The sequence below is a fragment of the Dreissena polymorpha genome, chromosome 5, assembly GCF_020536995.1.
Source record: "Dreissena polymorpha isolate Duluth1 chromosome 5, UMN_Dpol_1.0, whole genome shotgun sequence".
Taxonomy (NCBI): domain Eukaryota; kingdom Metazoa; phylum Mollusca; class Bivalvia; order Myida; family Dreissenidae; genus Dreissena; species Dreissena polymorpha.
Genome location: NC_068359.1, coordinates 101,486,384 through 101,503,063, shown reverse-complemented (window position 1 = coordinate 101,503,063; position 16,680 = coordinate 101,486,384). Strand labels below are relative to the sequence as shown.

Genomic DNA, 16,680 nt, shown 5'->3' with positions numbered 1-16,680 from the left:
TTATACCATGAAATAAGAACTTTAACATTTTTACATTCAAGGTCACAGTGACCTTGACCTTCAAATGAATGACCTTGAAATGACCAGTGGTTACTAACTAGTTATGGCCAACCTTCATGTCAAGTTTCAAGACTCTAGGTCCAAGCATACCAAAGTTATAACAACTTTAACATTTTTTATATTGAAGGTCACAGTGACCTTGACCTTCAAATGAATGACCTTGAAATGACCAGTGGTCATCTGTTAATCCTGGCCAACCTTCATGTCAAGTTTGAAGACTCTAGGTCCAAGCATACCAAAGTTATACCATGAAATAAGAACTTTAACATTTTCGAGCACGCCGCCCGCCCGCCCGCCCCCCCCGCCCGCCCGACAACATCAATCTATAAGCCGAGATTTTTTCGAAAAAAATCCGGCTAAAAACCAAACAAAGTTGACCCATTTATAATATAATGTAATGATATTATAGGCCATTTCCATGATCAACATATTTGTTGAAGCTACAGCCACCCATTTATTGTTAAAACAGAATCAGATTTTGTATGGGGCAGATTCAGATTCATTTTAATTGTCAATCGTGGGGCCGGCCCGTAATGGTCTGGCCACCCACCGTTATTTTAATTATATACTTAGATAGTTTTCAATCTCTGCAGTTACTGAATGTATCTTATTAGTTAGAATATTTTGTAGACTTGTTAATTAGCATGATAAAATCTCAAAATTAACACTTCATCGGACGTGTGTAGTCATTGTCATCCCTTTGAACTATGTTACAACATATTTAAGATGCCTGTTAGTAATATGCCAAGTTTCTTGTTATGACTGCCATTCATTTGTGTAAATATTAAACCCTTAACCAATTAGATACACATTTTGAGGCATTTGTAGTCCCTTAGAAAGTGAAACTTAATTGAAGACCTTTCTTACTCAAGATCCAAGTTTTAAAGGTTTCAGTTCCAATCCTTAGATACTGATGAGCAGCATACAGCATAAAACCTGAACAGACTGCATGTTAAAAACTCGCAGGCTGTTCTGGTTGTATGCTGTTTGCACATAGCCATAAACTTTGCTTCTGAGTGGGAAAGCGTTAACAAAAGAGCATGACCTTAGCCTATGAGCTCGGGACACAAACATTCGGCACACATGGCTACTATGTGTAGCAAAGTATTTTAAAATGTTCCAAAAAATATTGAAGTAGCAGTCTACATAATGAAGTAACAGTATACATAATGAAGAAACATTCTGCATTATGAAGGAACAGTCTATATAATCTAGTAACAGTCTGCATAATGAGGTTACAGTCTGCATAATTAAGTAACAGTCTGCATAATGAAGTAACAGTCTGCATATTGAAGTACCAGTCTGCATAATGAAGAAACAGTCTGCATAATGAAGTAACAGTCTACATAATGAAGTAACAGTCTACATAATTTAGTTACAGTCTGCATAATGAAGTAACAGTCAACACAATGAAGTAACAGTCTGCATAATGAAGTAACAGTCTGCATATTGAAGTACCAGTCTGCATAATGAAGAAACAGTCTGCATAATGAAGTAACAGTCTACATAATGAAGTAACAGTCTACATAATGTAGTAACAGTCTGCATAATGAAGTAACAGTCAACACAATGAAGTAACATTCTGCATAATGAAGAAACAGTCTGCATAATGAAGTAACAGTCTTCATAATGTAGTAACAATCTGCATAATGAAGCAACAGTCTTCATAATGAAGTAACAGTCTTTATAATGAAGAAAAAGTCTGCATAATGAAGTTAGCGTCTTCATAATGAAGTAACAGTATGAACATGTCGTATATTTGAGTATTGATATATCAATCAGGCCTTTTCCGCTCCATTTTGGGAAAACGCCACACTGGAATTTTGGGAATTTCGCGTCGTGAAAAAACCCTTTTGGGAAAAAATTAATCGCAAAACTGGCTCAATTGGGAAAAATCATCGCATGTAAATAGTGTTTCTTATATTTCAAAGAAGCCGTTAACTGGTAAATAATCTATTTTGATAACATATTATTAAAAATTTACAAAATATTATGAAAATGTGTGATAAGTGCAGCGTTTTTTATCTGATTTTGGGGAAAGGACCTGGCATTTTTTTAGGTGAAACAAAATGCGTGAAACGCCTTATCTTGGGGAAAATAAGGAAAGTCTTAAATAATCAATTTAACATATTTTACTTTTTTTAAACAAATTCAAGGCAACAGATAATTTTATTATGCAATATTTTTTCTATTTTCTACACTGGATCAGGTTAATTTATATAGATTATATTTAAAGGTTAAAAAAAATATTATTATTATTTTTTTTTTTTGAATTGTTTTTTTTCAATTGAAAAAAAACAACAACCAGATTTGCATTGGGAATGGGGCCGAATTTCGGACCTGTGGCATAGAGCGGAAAAGGCCAGTATATGAATACAAACGCAAACAATAACACGTTTATAAGATTAAAAGCACCCAAAATAACAACGCTTGTACCTCCTGTTGCCCAATCTTCATGCCCAAGTCTTTCTTTTCCCATTCCATGCTCTTTCCAAGCACTACAACCATTGTTGCCTTGTTCATTGCCTCACGTGCGTGAAGGAAAATGTCCACGCATTGTCTGTCGCGTTCAAAGTGATCTGAGACCAGTGCAATAAGGATCTTGCAGTTTTTGATGGCGGTCGACAAGTCAATTAAGGACACAGTGTCAATTTCCTCCGGGAACCAACTGAAATCGAATTGAGCAGCACCCTAGGAAAACTGGAAGCTATGCATGTGTGTAAAGTGTTGTTCCTAATTAGACTGTGCTTACTTGTCCCAGATTAGCATTAGCAGTCTGCATCGGCTAATAAGGGATGACGCTTTCCGCTTTTATTGAATTTTGTTTATGAATGATGTCTTCTTTTATAAAGAAAATCAAATTTAGGCTGAACGTGTCCTCCCTGATTAGCTTGTGTGCTCTGCATATGCATTTAGCCTCGTTTTCCCAGAACGCAACTCATCAGCATCAAAATCTTCAAGGGACAACACATTAGATGAGTCCGAAACTTTAATGCTCCCATAAAAGATTGATGACAAATAAATATACCAATAACTTAAAGAAAATATGCTTTGAAGATCCATAACATTTCAACATTGCATACAGTTACCATTACTTATACATGAAGATTCTTGGGCTGTGAAAATTATAGCAAAACATGCAAAGCAGTTGTAATAGGAGTGAATCAATATATTTCAGAAAGTTTATATTCTACAGTGAAAAAAAGACTATCAGCCAAAATAAAGTCTGTCAAAAATGGTAGCAGGAAATAATTCCTTTCAATAAGGTTACCTTCACCTGTCGGTTGTTCAGCCCACAGGTGGTTAGCATGTGGCTATGATATTAGCTAGTGAAAACATCATTTTGAATGATAAATAATCATATTATAACGAAAAATTAACTTTCCTGAAAAAAAATTTCACTATCAAATATATCTTCATCAATTTTGCAGCGATAATTCAACGCAGAAATGAATTTCCTTTCTGGAAATATATATGTCCTGCAATATTTTCACAAATGCTGCGTTGAATAAGACCGAGATATGGCTGTTCAAAGCGATGCAGCCCATTTTTGGATGATTTTGAGTTGGATACCTTGTTATATATATATTTGATAGTGAAATTTCTTTTCAGGAAAGTTAATTTTTCGTTATAATATGATTATTTATATTCAAAATGTATTTATCATTCAAAATGATGTTTTCACTAATTAATATCATAGCCACACACTATAACCACCTGTGGTTCAGTCCTGCAGAAGTTATGCAAAAACCAGTCAATCACATAAAACTTAAGAATATCTCTAAGTATGGTTCCACGCATATACATAAATAAATATAAATAAATAGATAAATAATAAATATTTCCCATTACTGAAGGGGAAGAAATTCATGTATCTCTTTTCATCATTTATGCATGTATTACCCCAGATAAAATGGATAATCAAGTGCTAGGGACAAGGGCAACACAAAGACGCATGAAATAAACCTGCTATTAATGAAAATACTATAATTTTGTTCCCAAAATACCAAGGATAAAGGTGAATCTTCATTGTGTAAACTTCAAAATGTAGAAAAACAACCTTTACTTGACAATGTATTCTAGAGTCATTCATTATTGAAGTTTACACAACCCTTACCAGATCACCAAAGACGAAACATTTCTTCCCCAAAGCTAAAAGAAACTTGGGTAAAGCCATATATTTATGTCTTATCTTGCAAATGTGTCCCCTTTCCAACTCCATTTTTAATGTAAAATATAGGCTGCCAGAAAAATAATTTCTATATTGAAAAAATCTTCATAAAAAAAGTTTTCACAACTCATATAATTTTTTTCAATCAAATTTATACAATACTCCAAATTAACAGGGACATGGGCAAAACCCTCTATTTATGTCTGATGTTTCAAAGTTTTTCCCTTTTCATCTTCATTTTTAATGTAAACAATATAAAGGCTGCAAGAAAGCATTTCTATATTGACAAAATCATCTTCATAAAAAAAAAGTTTTCACAACTCATATCAATATTTTCAATCAAATTCATACATCACTCATATGAAAGATATGCCCAAACATTCAATAAATCTCATAAATCACTGCATACAAAGTATGTCCCCACTCTACAATATCCTCTCGTATCTGCAGTGGGGACAGAGCATCATCGCATACACCAAACATACCAAGTATGTCCCCACTCTACAATATCGTCTCGTATCTGCAGTGGGGACAGAGCATCATCTCATACACCAAACATACCAAGTATGTCCCCACTCAACAATATTGTCTCGTATCTGCAGTGTGGACAGAGCATCATCTCATACACCAAACATACCAAGTATGACCCCACTCTACAATATCGTCTCGTATCTGCAGTGGGGACAGAGCATCATCTCATACACCAAACATACCAAGTATGACCCCACTCTATAATATCGTCTTGTATCTGCAGTGGGGACAGAGCATCATCTCATACACCAAACATACCAAGTATGACCCCACTCTATAATATCGTCTCGTATCTGCAGTGGGGACAGAGCATCATCGTCCCCAGCCTGGGGCAGGTCCAGACGACTGTACAGGATGGCCACATCCACACCAAGGTCACTGTTCAGCTCCTCAAAGGCAACAATGCTTTGCTGGAGATGAAAATCAAACTCTGCCATCTCCCGACTGTCCGCAGGCATTTTCTCTGTAAAAGCGGGAAAGACAGATGAGAGGTATGAGGAGTGTTTGAATCATGCAACTGTATGTGAGCAGGTTCCTTGTATAATGTTTTTTAAACATGGAGAATCAGCTTTTAACATATGTGTCCCCAAGTATATGCTTGTTAGGGATGGGGAGCAGGGGAGGTTATAACATTAATAAATGAACAGAAAGCAGTACAGAAGTGTATCTTTAAAAGCAAATGAGATGCTGCATTTAATATATGCTCCCATAGAACCCTGTCAGTGTTGATTCATAAGCCCGTTCAAGGTCAAATGAGGTCTTGTGATGCGTGTGTTCTGAGAGTATCAAAGCCTTTAAGTAAAAAGCATTGATGCTAAAAGAACAGTCATAATCAGTTTATCAACAATTTCCAATTTCAGAATTAGTACAAATCAAAAGGAAGGTAAATGTCAAGGTCAAAAGGAAGTCCAAGATAACCATGCAAGTTTCAAATTTTTGTTGCAAAAGGTATATATGTTAAAACATTTTATTTTGAGTAAACAAAAAATAAGGACCATCTCATTTAGTTCAAAAGTAGGTCAATTACAAGGTCAAACTAATTGGAGGTGATGATGGTGTATTCAAATTGTTCCAATACATCATCCATGCATGTATTAAAGCTGTGTAGCAAGCGGTATTGATGTACGATGAACAGCTGCATTTTGGATTAACAATTAATATGGACTGAATTAGTCAAAAAAGTAGGCAAATGTTGAGGTTAAAGTGAAGTCAAGTGAGTTAGTGAAGAACATAGGACAATAAACGATATGTTATCTTGAAATGTAATGTTACTCATTCACTTTGGAGCATAAGCAATGTACACTACAAATTCTATGGCCAACCTGTCATTTATACTTAAAAATATTAATAAAATGCTCCTAGGGAAAAGCAATAAAGTATGGAAATTGAAAATTAATGAACTTGACATTGAGCTTTTACTTTGGGGAAGCAATAATTATATACATCTGAGGACATTATAAAGTTACAGAACAGAACTACTGGTTTAAAAAACTGTGACTTTACTAATGACTTTGACCTTGAACCAATGAGTTTGATATTGTTTGCAACACACAATGGGTTTATAGGAAATTATAATCCCGAGAAATATTGAAATCCCGCAAACATTTACAACCTTTGACCTTGAATTGTGAACTTGATCACTTAAAGAGGAGCATGGATTACAGTATCCGGTATCAAGTCCAATAAATGTATTTTTTGCCCCTTGACAATCAAATCTCACACAAAACAAAACCACTCCATTTACCCTGCAACTGTGCCATGGAGATCCAGTGGAAGTATTTGTAGCATGTAATGAATGGAGCCTTCAAGTTCTTTGCCCGTTGAATCAGTTTGGCACACAGCATGTCGGGATCTGTTGTCCCCTGAAGAAGCAATGGTGGTTGCTTATGAGCAAAAAGGCTTGATTAAACATTGTTTATTGACAAATAGACAATGATTAGTGTTCAAATGTGTAGGATTAAAACACTGCAGCATTAAAATGGAACAAGTTTATTGGCAGGTTTCTTAGTTGTGATAACTACTGATTATTGTTCATTTACAAAATACAATTTGAGATTTGATACTTGGGAATACAACAGTGAGGACATTATTAAGAACAAAATATGTTTTTTGCACAATATATTATAAGCATGAAGCATGTAAAGATGATTTTGAATTCTATGTGTAACATGGTGTGACAAATATTTTTTTACAATTTAAATGAAAGAACATTTTTATTGCACTGTTGAGTCAGAATGTGGACTTAGGTGTACATGGTTGATTTAGGCTTTGTGCATGGGTCATTTGGACTTTGTGTATGGTTCATTTGGACTTTGTACATTGTTCATTTGAACTTATGTATGGTTCATTTTTTGGATTTTTGTAAATGGTTCATTTTGACTATGTGCATGGATCCTTCGGACTTATGCATGGTTTATTTGAAATTATGCATGGTTCATTTAGACGTTGAGCATGATAAATTTTAACCTATGCATAGTGCATTCTGACTTAAATAAGGTGTATTGTTCATTTGGACCTTTAGATGTATCACTTGGACTATGTTTTGTTCATTTGTTGTTGTTTGCATAGTTCATTTGCACTGTTGCATGGTTCATTTGGACTAACGCATGGTTAATTTCTACTTAATTCATAGTTCATTTGTACTGTGTGCATGGTTCATTTGGACTTTGCAAATTGTTCATTTGGACTTTGTGCATAGTTCATTTGTACTTTGTGAATTGTTTATTTGGACTTAATGCATGGTTTATTTGGTAGTTAAACAATAATAATTTGGGTCGTGGTCCATAAAAGAATAGTTAATAAATACCTACATGTACCTTAGTACATATATTCAGGTATTTTTTCCAAAAACAGAATACAAATGTTCGTATTAGACGTCTTTAACAATATCATATATACATGTTATCTGGTTAACATTTTAATATTTGATGTATGTTTCATGTCCAACCAAATATCAAAACACCTGACTTTCAGAAAGTTCTTGAATTGATTGATTGCAATAAAATATAAATTTCTTTATTTCTTTGCCTTTTTTTCTATCAATTCATTATACTTCAATAACAATATTGCTCTAGTAAAATAACACTTGAATAGATTAATTTCCATAGATTAAGAAACAAATGAAATATACTGATGCCATTTCAATATGCGCATCATGTTCTGAGGAAATTTTACCAGAATGCAAGCATTCTTAAGATCTTCCCCAAGGACACCAAGTACTGGTTCAACCAGGAAATGTACTCTAGAGCATTTAAATAAGTCCAAGGCATTCAATGCAACCAAGCAAAAATAAAAAGGTTTTACTTCAATTACCTCTTTCTCCACACAGTCAGGGCACGGTAGGTAGAGGTCATATGAGACGCCATTGAACGACTCCTCTATAATGCTCTCAAAGACCTCGTGAATCAGGAACAGAATGTTCTCTGGACGTGGCCCGCGAACGAACACAACCAGCTCTCGATTGTCACTGGAATTGAAAATGAGCCTTGGTCTGTGAAAACAGGGTTGAATGCATGTACATACAGTGTGTCACCCAGATTAGCCTGTTGAATGCAAGTACATACAGTGTGTCTCCCAGATTAGCCTGTTGAATGCATGTACATACAGTGTGTCTCCCAGATTAGCCTGTTGAATGCATGTACATAAAGTGTTGTCCCAGATTAGCATGTTGAATGCATGTACATAAAGTGTTGTCCCAGATTAGCCTTTTGAATGCATGTACATACAGTGTTGTCCCATATGAGCCTGGTGAATGCATGTACATAAAGTGTTGTCCCAGATTAGCCTGTTGAATGCATGTACATAAAGTGTTGTCCCAGACTAGCCTGGTGAATGCATGTACATACAGTGTGTCTCCCAGATTAGCCTGTTGAATGCATGTACATAAAGTGTTGTCCCAGATTAGCCTTTTGAATGCATGTACATAAAGTGTTGTCCCATATGAGCCTGGTCAATGCATGTACATAAAGTGTTGTCCCAGATTAGCCTGTTGAATGCATGTACATAAAGTGTTGTCCCAGATTAGCCTTTTGAATGCATGTACATAAAGTGTTGTCCCAGATTAGCCTGTTGAATGCAAGTACATACAGTGTGTCTCCCAGATTAGCCTGTTGAATGCATGTACATAAAGTGTTGTCCCAGATTAGCCTGTTGAATGCATGTACATACAGTGTTGTCCCAGATTAGCCAGTTGAATGCATGTACATACAGTGTGTCTCCCAAATTAGCCTGTTGAATGCATGTACATACAGTGTTGTCCCAGATTAGCCTGTTGAATGCAAGTACATACAGTGTGTCTCCCAGATTAGCCTGTTGAATGCATGCACATACAGTGTGTCTCCCAGATTAGCCTGGTGAATGCAAGTACATACAGTGTTGTCCCAGATAAGCCTGTTGAATGCAAGTACATACAGTGTGTCTCCCAGATTAGCCTGTTGAATGCATGTTCATACAGTGTGTCTCCCAGATTAGCCTGTTGAATGCGTGTACATAAAGTGTTGTCCCAGATTAGCCTGTTGAATGCATGTACAAACAGTGTTGTCCCAGATTAGCCTGTTGAATGCATGTACATAAAGTGTTGTCCCAGATTAGCCTGTTGAATGCATGTACATACAGTGTTGTCCCAGATTAGCCTGGTGAATGCATGTACATACAGTGTTGTCCCAGACTAGCCTGTTGAATGCATGTACATAAAGTGTTGTCCCAGATTAGCCTGTTGAATGCATGTACATACAGTGTTGTCCGAGACTAGCCTGTTGAATGCATGTACATAAAGTGTTGTCCCAGATTAGCCTGGTGAATGCATGTACATAAAGTGTCGTCCCAGATTAGCTGGTTGAATGCATGTACATACAGTGTGTCTCCCAGATTAGCCTGTTGAATGCATGTACATACAGTGTGTCTCCCAGATTAGCCTGTTGAATGCATGTACATACAGTGTGTCTCCCAGATTAGCCTGTTGAATGCATGTACATAAAGTGTTGTCCCATATGAGCCTGGTGAATGCATGTACATACAGTGTTGTCCCAGACTAGCCTGGTGAATGCATGTACATACAGTGTGTCTCCCAGATTAGCCTGTTGAATGCATGTACATAAAGTGTTGTCCCAGATTAGCCTGTTGAATGCATGTACATACAGTGTTGTCCCAGATTAGCCTGTTGAATGCATGTACATACAGTGTTGTCCCAGACTAGCCTGGTGAATGCATGTACATAAAGTGTGTCTCCCAGATTAGCCTGTTGAATGCATGTACATAAAGTGTTGTCCCAGATTAGCCTGTTGAATGCATGTACATAAAGTGTTGTCCCAGATTAGCATGTTGAATGCATGTGCATAAAGTGTTGTCCCAGATTAGCCTGGTGAATGCATGTACATAAAGTGTTGTCCCAGATTAGCCAGTTGAATGCATGTACATAAAGTGTTGTCCCAGATTAGCCTGTTGAATGCATGTACATAAAGTGTTGTCCCAGATTAGCATGTTGAATGCATGTACATAAAGTGTTGTCCCAGATTAGCCTGTTGAATGCATGTACATAAAGTGTTGTCCGAGATTAGCCTGTTGAATGCATGTACATAAAGTGTTGTCCCAGATTAGCCAGTTGAATGCATGTACATAAAGTGTTGTCCCAGATTAGCCTGTTGAATGCATGTACATACAGTGTGTCGTCCAGATTAGCCTGTTGAATGCATGTACATAAAGTGTTGTCCCAGATTAGCCTGGTGAATGCATGTACATACAGTGTTGTCCCAGATTAGCCTGTTGAATGCATGTACATAAAGTGTTGTCCCAGATTAGCCTGTTGAATGCATGTACATACAGTGTTGTCCCAGACTAGCCTGGTGAATGCATGTGCATAAAGTGTTGTCCCAGATTAGCCAGTTGAATGCATGTACATAAAGTGTTGTCCCAGATTAGCCTGTTGAATGCATGTACATAAAGTGTTGTCCCAGATTAGCCTGGTGAATGCATGTACATACAGTGTTGTCCCAGACTAGCCTGGTGAATGCATGTACATAAAGTGTTGTCCCAGATTAGCCTGTTGAATGCATGTACATAAAGTGTTGTCCCAGATTAGCCAGTTGAATGCATGTACATAAAGTGTTGTCCCAGATTAGCCTGTTGAATGCATGTACATACAGTGTGTCTCCCAGATTAGCCTGTTGAATGCATGTACATACAGTGTGTCTCCCAGATTAGCCTGTTGAATGCATGTACATAAAGTGTGTCTCCCAGATTAGCCTGTTGAATGCATGTACATACAGTGTGTCTCCCAGATTAGCCTGTTGAATGCATGTACATACAGTGTGTCTCCCAGATTAGCCTGTTGATTGCATGTACATACAGTGTGTCTCCCAGAAAAGCCTGTTGAATGCATGTACATAGTGTTGTCCCAGATTAGCTGGTTGAATGCATGTACATACAGTGTGTCTCCCAGAAAAGCCTGTTGAATGCATGTACATACAGTGTGTCTCCCAGATTAGCCCGTTGAATGCATGTACATAGTGTTGTCCCAGATTAGCCTGGTGAATGCATGTATATACAGTGTTGTCCCAGATTAGCCTGTTGAATGCATGTACATAAAGTGTTGTCCCAGATTAGCCTGTTGAATGCATGTACATACAGTGTGTCTCCCAGATAAGCCTGTTGAATGCATGTACATACAGTGTGTCTCCCAGATTAGCCTGTTGAATGCATGTACATACAGTGTTGTCCCAGATTAGCCTGTTGAATGCATGTACATAAAGTGTTTTCCCAGATTAGCCTGTTGAATGCATGTACATAAAGTGTTGTCCCAGATTAGCCTGGTGAATGCATGTACATACAGTGTTGTCCCAGATTAGCCTGTTGAATGCATGTACATACAGTGTTGTCCCAGACTAGCCTGTTGAATGCATGTACATACAGTGTGTCTCCCAGATTAGCCTGTTGAATGCATGTACATAAAGTGTGTCTCCCAGATTAGCCTGTTGAATGCATGTACATACAGTGTTTTCCCAGATTAGCCTGTTGAATGCATGTACATACAGTGTTGTCCCAGATTAGCCTGTTGAATGCATGTACATAAAGTGTTGTCCCAGATTAGCCTGGTGAATGCATGTACATACAGTGTTGTCCCAGATTAGCCTGTTGAATGCATGTACATACAGTGTGTCTCCCAGATTAGCCTGTTGAATGCAAGTACATACAGTGTTGTCCCAGATTAGCCTGGTGAATGCATGTACATACAGTGTTGTCCCAGATTAGCCTGTTGAATGCATGTACATAAAGTGTTGTCCCAGATTAGCCTGTTGAATGCAAGTACATACAGTGTTGTCCCAGATTAGCCTGGTGAATGCATGTACATACAGTGTTGTCCCAGATTAGCCTGCACAGTCTGTATTTTTAGTTTAAAAGAAATTCTCTTCTAAAAAATCCAGTTGATGCAGAGAGTCTCGTCCCTGATAAGCCTGTGAAGACTGCATAGCCTAATATTGGAGGACACTTTATGCACATGCACTAAACCCTGTTTTTCAATAGCAAGGTTCAACTGGAAAACCGTTGCTATTATGTTGTTATTGCTTTTAAACAATTTTTTTTTTATTTAGAGCTTTGTCAAAAACATCACTTCAGTTCCTGCACTTCTTTGAAAGCTTTGTTAAATAGAAAATAGCTCAAGAATGTTTACACTAATAGGAATGAAAAGTGTCATCAATTTCATGGTGAAATAATACTTTAAATATAAATGAAATTGCTTGAGAAACAGTTTTATCACTTTATGCAAACTGACCAATTGACAAAGTGGTCCCAATATGCAATGATAGAATTTCTTTTACAAGATCACAAATAAGTTTTTAATACAAAGGTGAGAACACAGAACACATTGAAAACCTGAGCAAAAGGAGAATAAAACCAATGATGATTGCTCCATTGTAAACGTCTTTAGCAATTATCCAATATAGCAAACAATGAAACTCTGGCAACTCTATAAGAAGAGTTGTTTTTTATGCACAACTTGTATAACACAACACCAATTATGTATTAACTTTAAATGATTAAAACTGGGATCACTGCCCAGGCATTGTTTATAACTTACGTCTGCTTGATCAACGCTGAGTGCTTGTTCTTTGTTAACAGTGAACCTTTCTTCCAGACTTTCTCACCATCTGAGAGTTGGAATAAACGAACCTGATATAAAAAGAAAATCATAATTATGCATACAAAGAAACCTCTTTGAGAACATGGACAGTTCTTACACAAAACAATAGTTTGTTTACAGGTAAGGCCCCACCGAAAGAACAAGACGTGTCCATTGGACACAAATGCCACTACATTTCACCTTTGATCTCAAATTTGACCTTTCACTTTTAAATGTGACCTTGACCTTTGAGGTACGGAGACGGTTCTTTGATGTGATACCTTTATTGATGGCTTCATTTGACTTTTTAGAATAAATCAATGTATCGTGTAAGGAACAGAGATTTTGGGAAGGAAATCTGGAAAGCTGACCAGACGAAATATGCCACCTTCCTTGAAGGGGCCATAAAAACATACAGGGCTCTCTCTGTATGAGAACATAAACAACCTTACATGAAGCATGTGAACATTTTGTCTCTGAAATTTAGACATTGTTTTATAATTACAAACATACATTTTGATAGAGCATTAATGAAAATAAATTGTTCAGCAATCAATAAATATATGTTTAAATTTTTTTTTTATAGGTTATTAGACGTTTAACTGTACAATACAAAGATATATTGGGACAGAAATATATTTGGACGAGCACACAATTTGGTTGGACGTTTAATATGACTTCAAACTGTGTGCGGGTCCAAATATATCACATATTGTACATTCTAAACGTCTAATAAACTGTTTATTATATATCCCTTTTTAAAGCTGTTTGTTTGATTTAATTTTAATTTTTAATTTTTAATGCTTTTATGGCATCTATGCTTTTTTCAAGACAAGCTCCTGTGTGAATCGATAATTGTACATTCAGATACTTTTCTCGTGTGCATAGTGCACTTGTACCCAACTGTCCAAAATGGGAAAAATACAGACTGTTTGAAACCAATACCGGAATATAATTGGACGGTCACTACGTACATATGAAGAATGCCCATAGGGTGAATTTATTGGATATAGAATAATAGAAAATATAATCTGTTGATACTACTGTTACATGAAAATAAGTTTTTTATGACAGCAGCAACATAAAGACAATACATGGTAATGATTCTTTTTCATAACAAGAGCACGCCTCATCTATTTTCTTTTTAAAGGTGAAGGGACTCTCATTTTCAATCACAAAGGAGGGAGGGGTGGAATTAAGAGGGGTGTATAGTGTGGGGGTGTGGACATTTACTACGTTATTTTCCAAAAATGCAAAAAAAAATCAATCGGGGGGGGGGGGGGGGGGGGGGGGGGGATTCTTGGGTGCGATGGTTGGACGGTATTTCAAACATAAAATAATAAAAATAAATATTTGTTATTTTTAACCGTTTACAAACAATGAAATTTGGGTGGGGTGGGGGGGGGGTTATAGTGTGAGGGTGTGGTGGTCATTTGTGACATGATCTTAAAAAAAAAAAAAATTAGGGGGGGATTCGGGTGGGGGGAGGGGGGGGGTGGGTTGGGATTCTTGGGTGCGAAGGTTGGACGATTTTTCAAACATAAAATAATAGAAATAAATATTTGTGCTTTTTAACAGTTTCAAAAAAAAAAAAAAAAAAAATTGGGGGTGGGGGGGGGTGGGGTGGGGGGGGCTTTAGTGTGACGGTGAGGTGGTCATTTGTGAGATGATCTTAAAAAAAATAAATAAAAAAAATAGGGGGGGGGGATTCGGGGGGGGGGGGAGGGCACGGGGGGGTGGTTTGGTTGGAGTCTTTTGTGGTATGTCAGGCAAGAGTAGTTTTGTCAAAGTATCAATCAAATCTAATCATAAATAAAGAAGTTATGGCAATTTTAGTAAAATTTAATAATTTGACCTTGAGAGTCAAGGTCATTCAAAGGTCAAGGTAAAATTCAACTTGCCAGGTACAGTAACCTCATGACAGCATGAAAGTATTTGAAGTTTGAAAGCAAAAGCCTTGATAGTTAAGAAGTAAAGTGGATCGAAACACAAAATTTAACCATATATTCAAAGTTACTAAGTCAAAAAAGGGCCATAATTCCGTAAAAATGACAACCAGAGTTATGCAACTTGTCCTTTTACTGTACCCTTATGATAGTTTGTGAGTGTTCCAAGTTTGAAAGCAATATCTATGATACTTTAGGGGTAAAGTGGACCAAAACTTGAAACTTAATCAAATTTTCTATTTTCTAAGTCTAAAAGGCCCATAATTCCGTCCAAATGCCAGTCAGAGTTACATAACTTTGCCTGCACAGTCCCCTTATGATAGTAAATAAGTGTTGCAAGTATGAAAGCAATAGCTTTGATACTGTAGGAATAAAGTGGACCTAAACACAAAACTTAACCAAATTTTCAATTTTCTAAGTATAAAAAGGGCACATAATTCTGTCAAAATGCCAGTCAGAGTTACATTACTTTGCCTGCACAGTCCCCTTATGATAGTTAGTAAGTGTTGCAAGTATGAAAGCAATAGCTTTGATACTTATGGAATAAAATGGACCTTAACACAAAACTTAACCAAAATTTTAAATTTTCTAAGTATAAAAAGGGCACATAATTCTGTAAAAATGCATGCCAGAGTTATCTTACTTTGCCTGCCCAGTCCCCTCATGATAGTAAGTAAGTGTACCAAGTTTGAATGCAATAGCATTGATACTTTCTGAGAAAAATTGACCTAAATGCAAAACTTAACCAAAATTTTCAATTTTCTAAGTATAAAAAGGGCACATAATTCTGTCAAATTGCACACCAGAGTTATCTAACTTTGCCTGCCCAGTCCTCTCATGATAGTAAGTAAGTGTACCAAGTTTGAATGCAATAGCATTAATACTTTCAGAGAAAAGTGGACCTAAACGCAAAATTTAACCGGACGCCAACGCCGACGCCAAAGTGATGCAATAGCTCATAATTTTTTTTCCAAAAATAGATGAGCTAAAAATGAACAGATATAATATAAAACAAAAATAATGAGCAACAGCTATATTTCTAGCTACCTGAGCACGATTAAAAAGACCAGACGGAAGGTAGGTGAATCGGTAGACCATCTTTGTTTCACGCACACCTTCTTTCTTGCCAACGTTTTCCCAATGAACCTGCAAGGTATGAAATTAGTTAACAAGATAAAATGTAACCCTGACATTAAACTATCAGTTTTCAACAAGTTCCAATTACTTTACATGTATTCAATTAACTGTGCAATCCCCAACTAAAGTCTGCATGCAAACACCTTTGAACACATTTTCATCTAAACACTTGATTTCATGCTGAACACTCATTTTACATTGTTAAATTGTTATATAATAAACAAGTCTGCTTGAAGCCACCAAAGGTTACGTGGTCTCATTAGCAGATACCGTTGCTCTAGATAAGACTGTGGGGATGCGCAGGCTGTTGTAAAGCTACACTGGATGCATCTCATAAAAGTTGCATTTTCTTATGATGTGGCTCATTAATAAGCAGAAGTTTTTGGTTGTTAATTAGTATTGTGTTTCAATGAAAACGTACTTTTTAATATTTTTAGGGTTGTTCATAAGTAGATCTCTTAAATTGATGCCAGAATAAATCTAATAAATGCACTTGTTGCGCATCGTGACTTAACCTGATGTGTTCATTGTGTCTCATTACTATTTGTTGTTGTTGTTGTTTATAAGTAAGTAAGTAAGCATTTATACAAGTCCCACCATTTTTTATGCTCCTCGCCTGATAAATAATACAATGGGGCAGTTAAATGTTATTCTCTATATAAATTATGTGAAATGGGGTATTTTCTGTAATGTCTTATATTCGGTGAATACCAGAATAT

General features: G+C 36.5%; 1 protein-coding gene across 2 annotated transcripts in view; it reads right to left on the bottom strand.

Annotated features, from left to right (window-relative positions):
* LOC127881358 (uncharacterized) overlaps nucleotides 1–16,680 on the bottom strand; it is a 90,594-nt gene that overhangs the window by 62,197 nt on the left and 11,717 nt on the right. For both annotated transcript variants that reach the window (XM_052429129.1, XM_052429130.1), the window contains exons 3-8: nucleotides 15,872–15,970; nucleotides 12,837–12,928; nucleotides 8,075–8,228; nucleotides 6,507–6,624; nucleotides 5,021–5,225; nucleotides 2,497–2,728 (exon numbers count right to left, since the gene is read on the bottom strand). In XM_052429129.1, coding sequence (XP_052285089.1) covers nucleotides 2,497–2,728; nucleotides 5,021–5,225; nucleotides 6,507–6,624; nucleotides 8,075–8,228; nucleotides 12,837–12,928; nucleotides 15,872–15,970 — 900 coding nt within the window. The remainder of the gene's footprint in view (nucleotides 1–2,496; nucleotides 2,729–5,020; nucleotides 5,226–6,506; nucleotides 6,625–8,074; nucleotides 8,229–12,836; nucleotides 12,929–15,871; nucleotides 15,971–16,680) is intronic.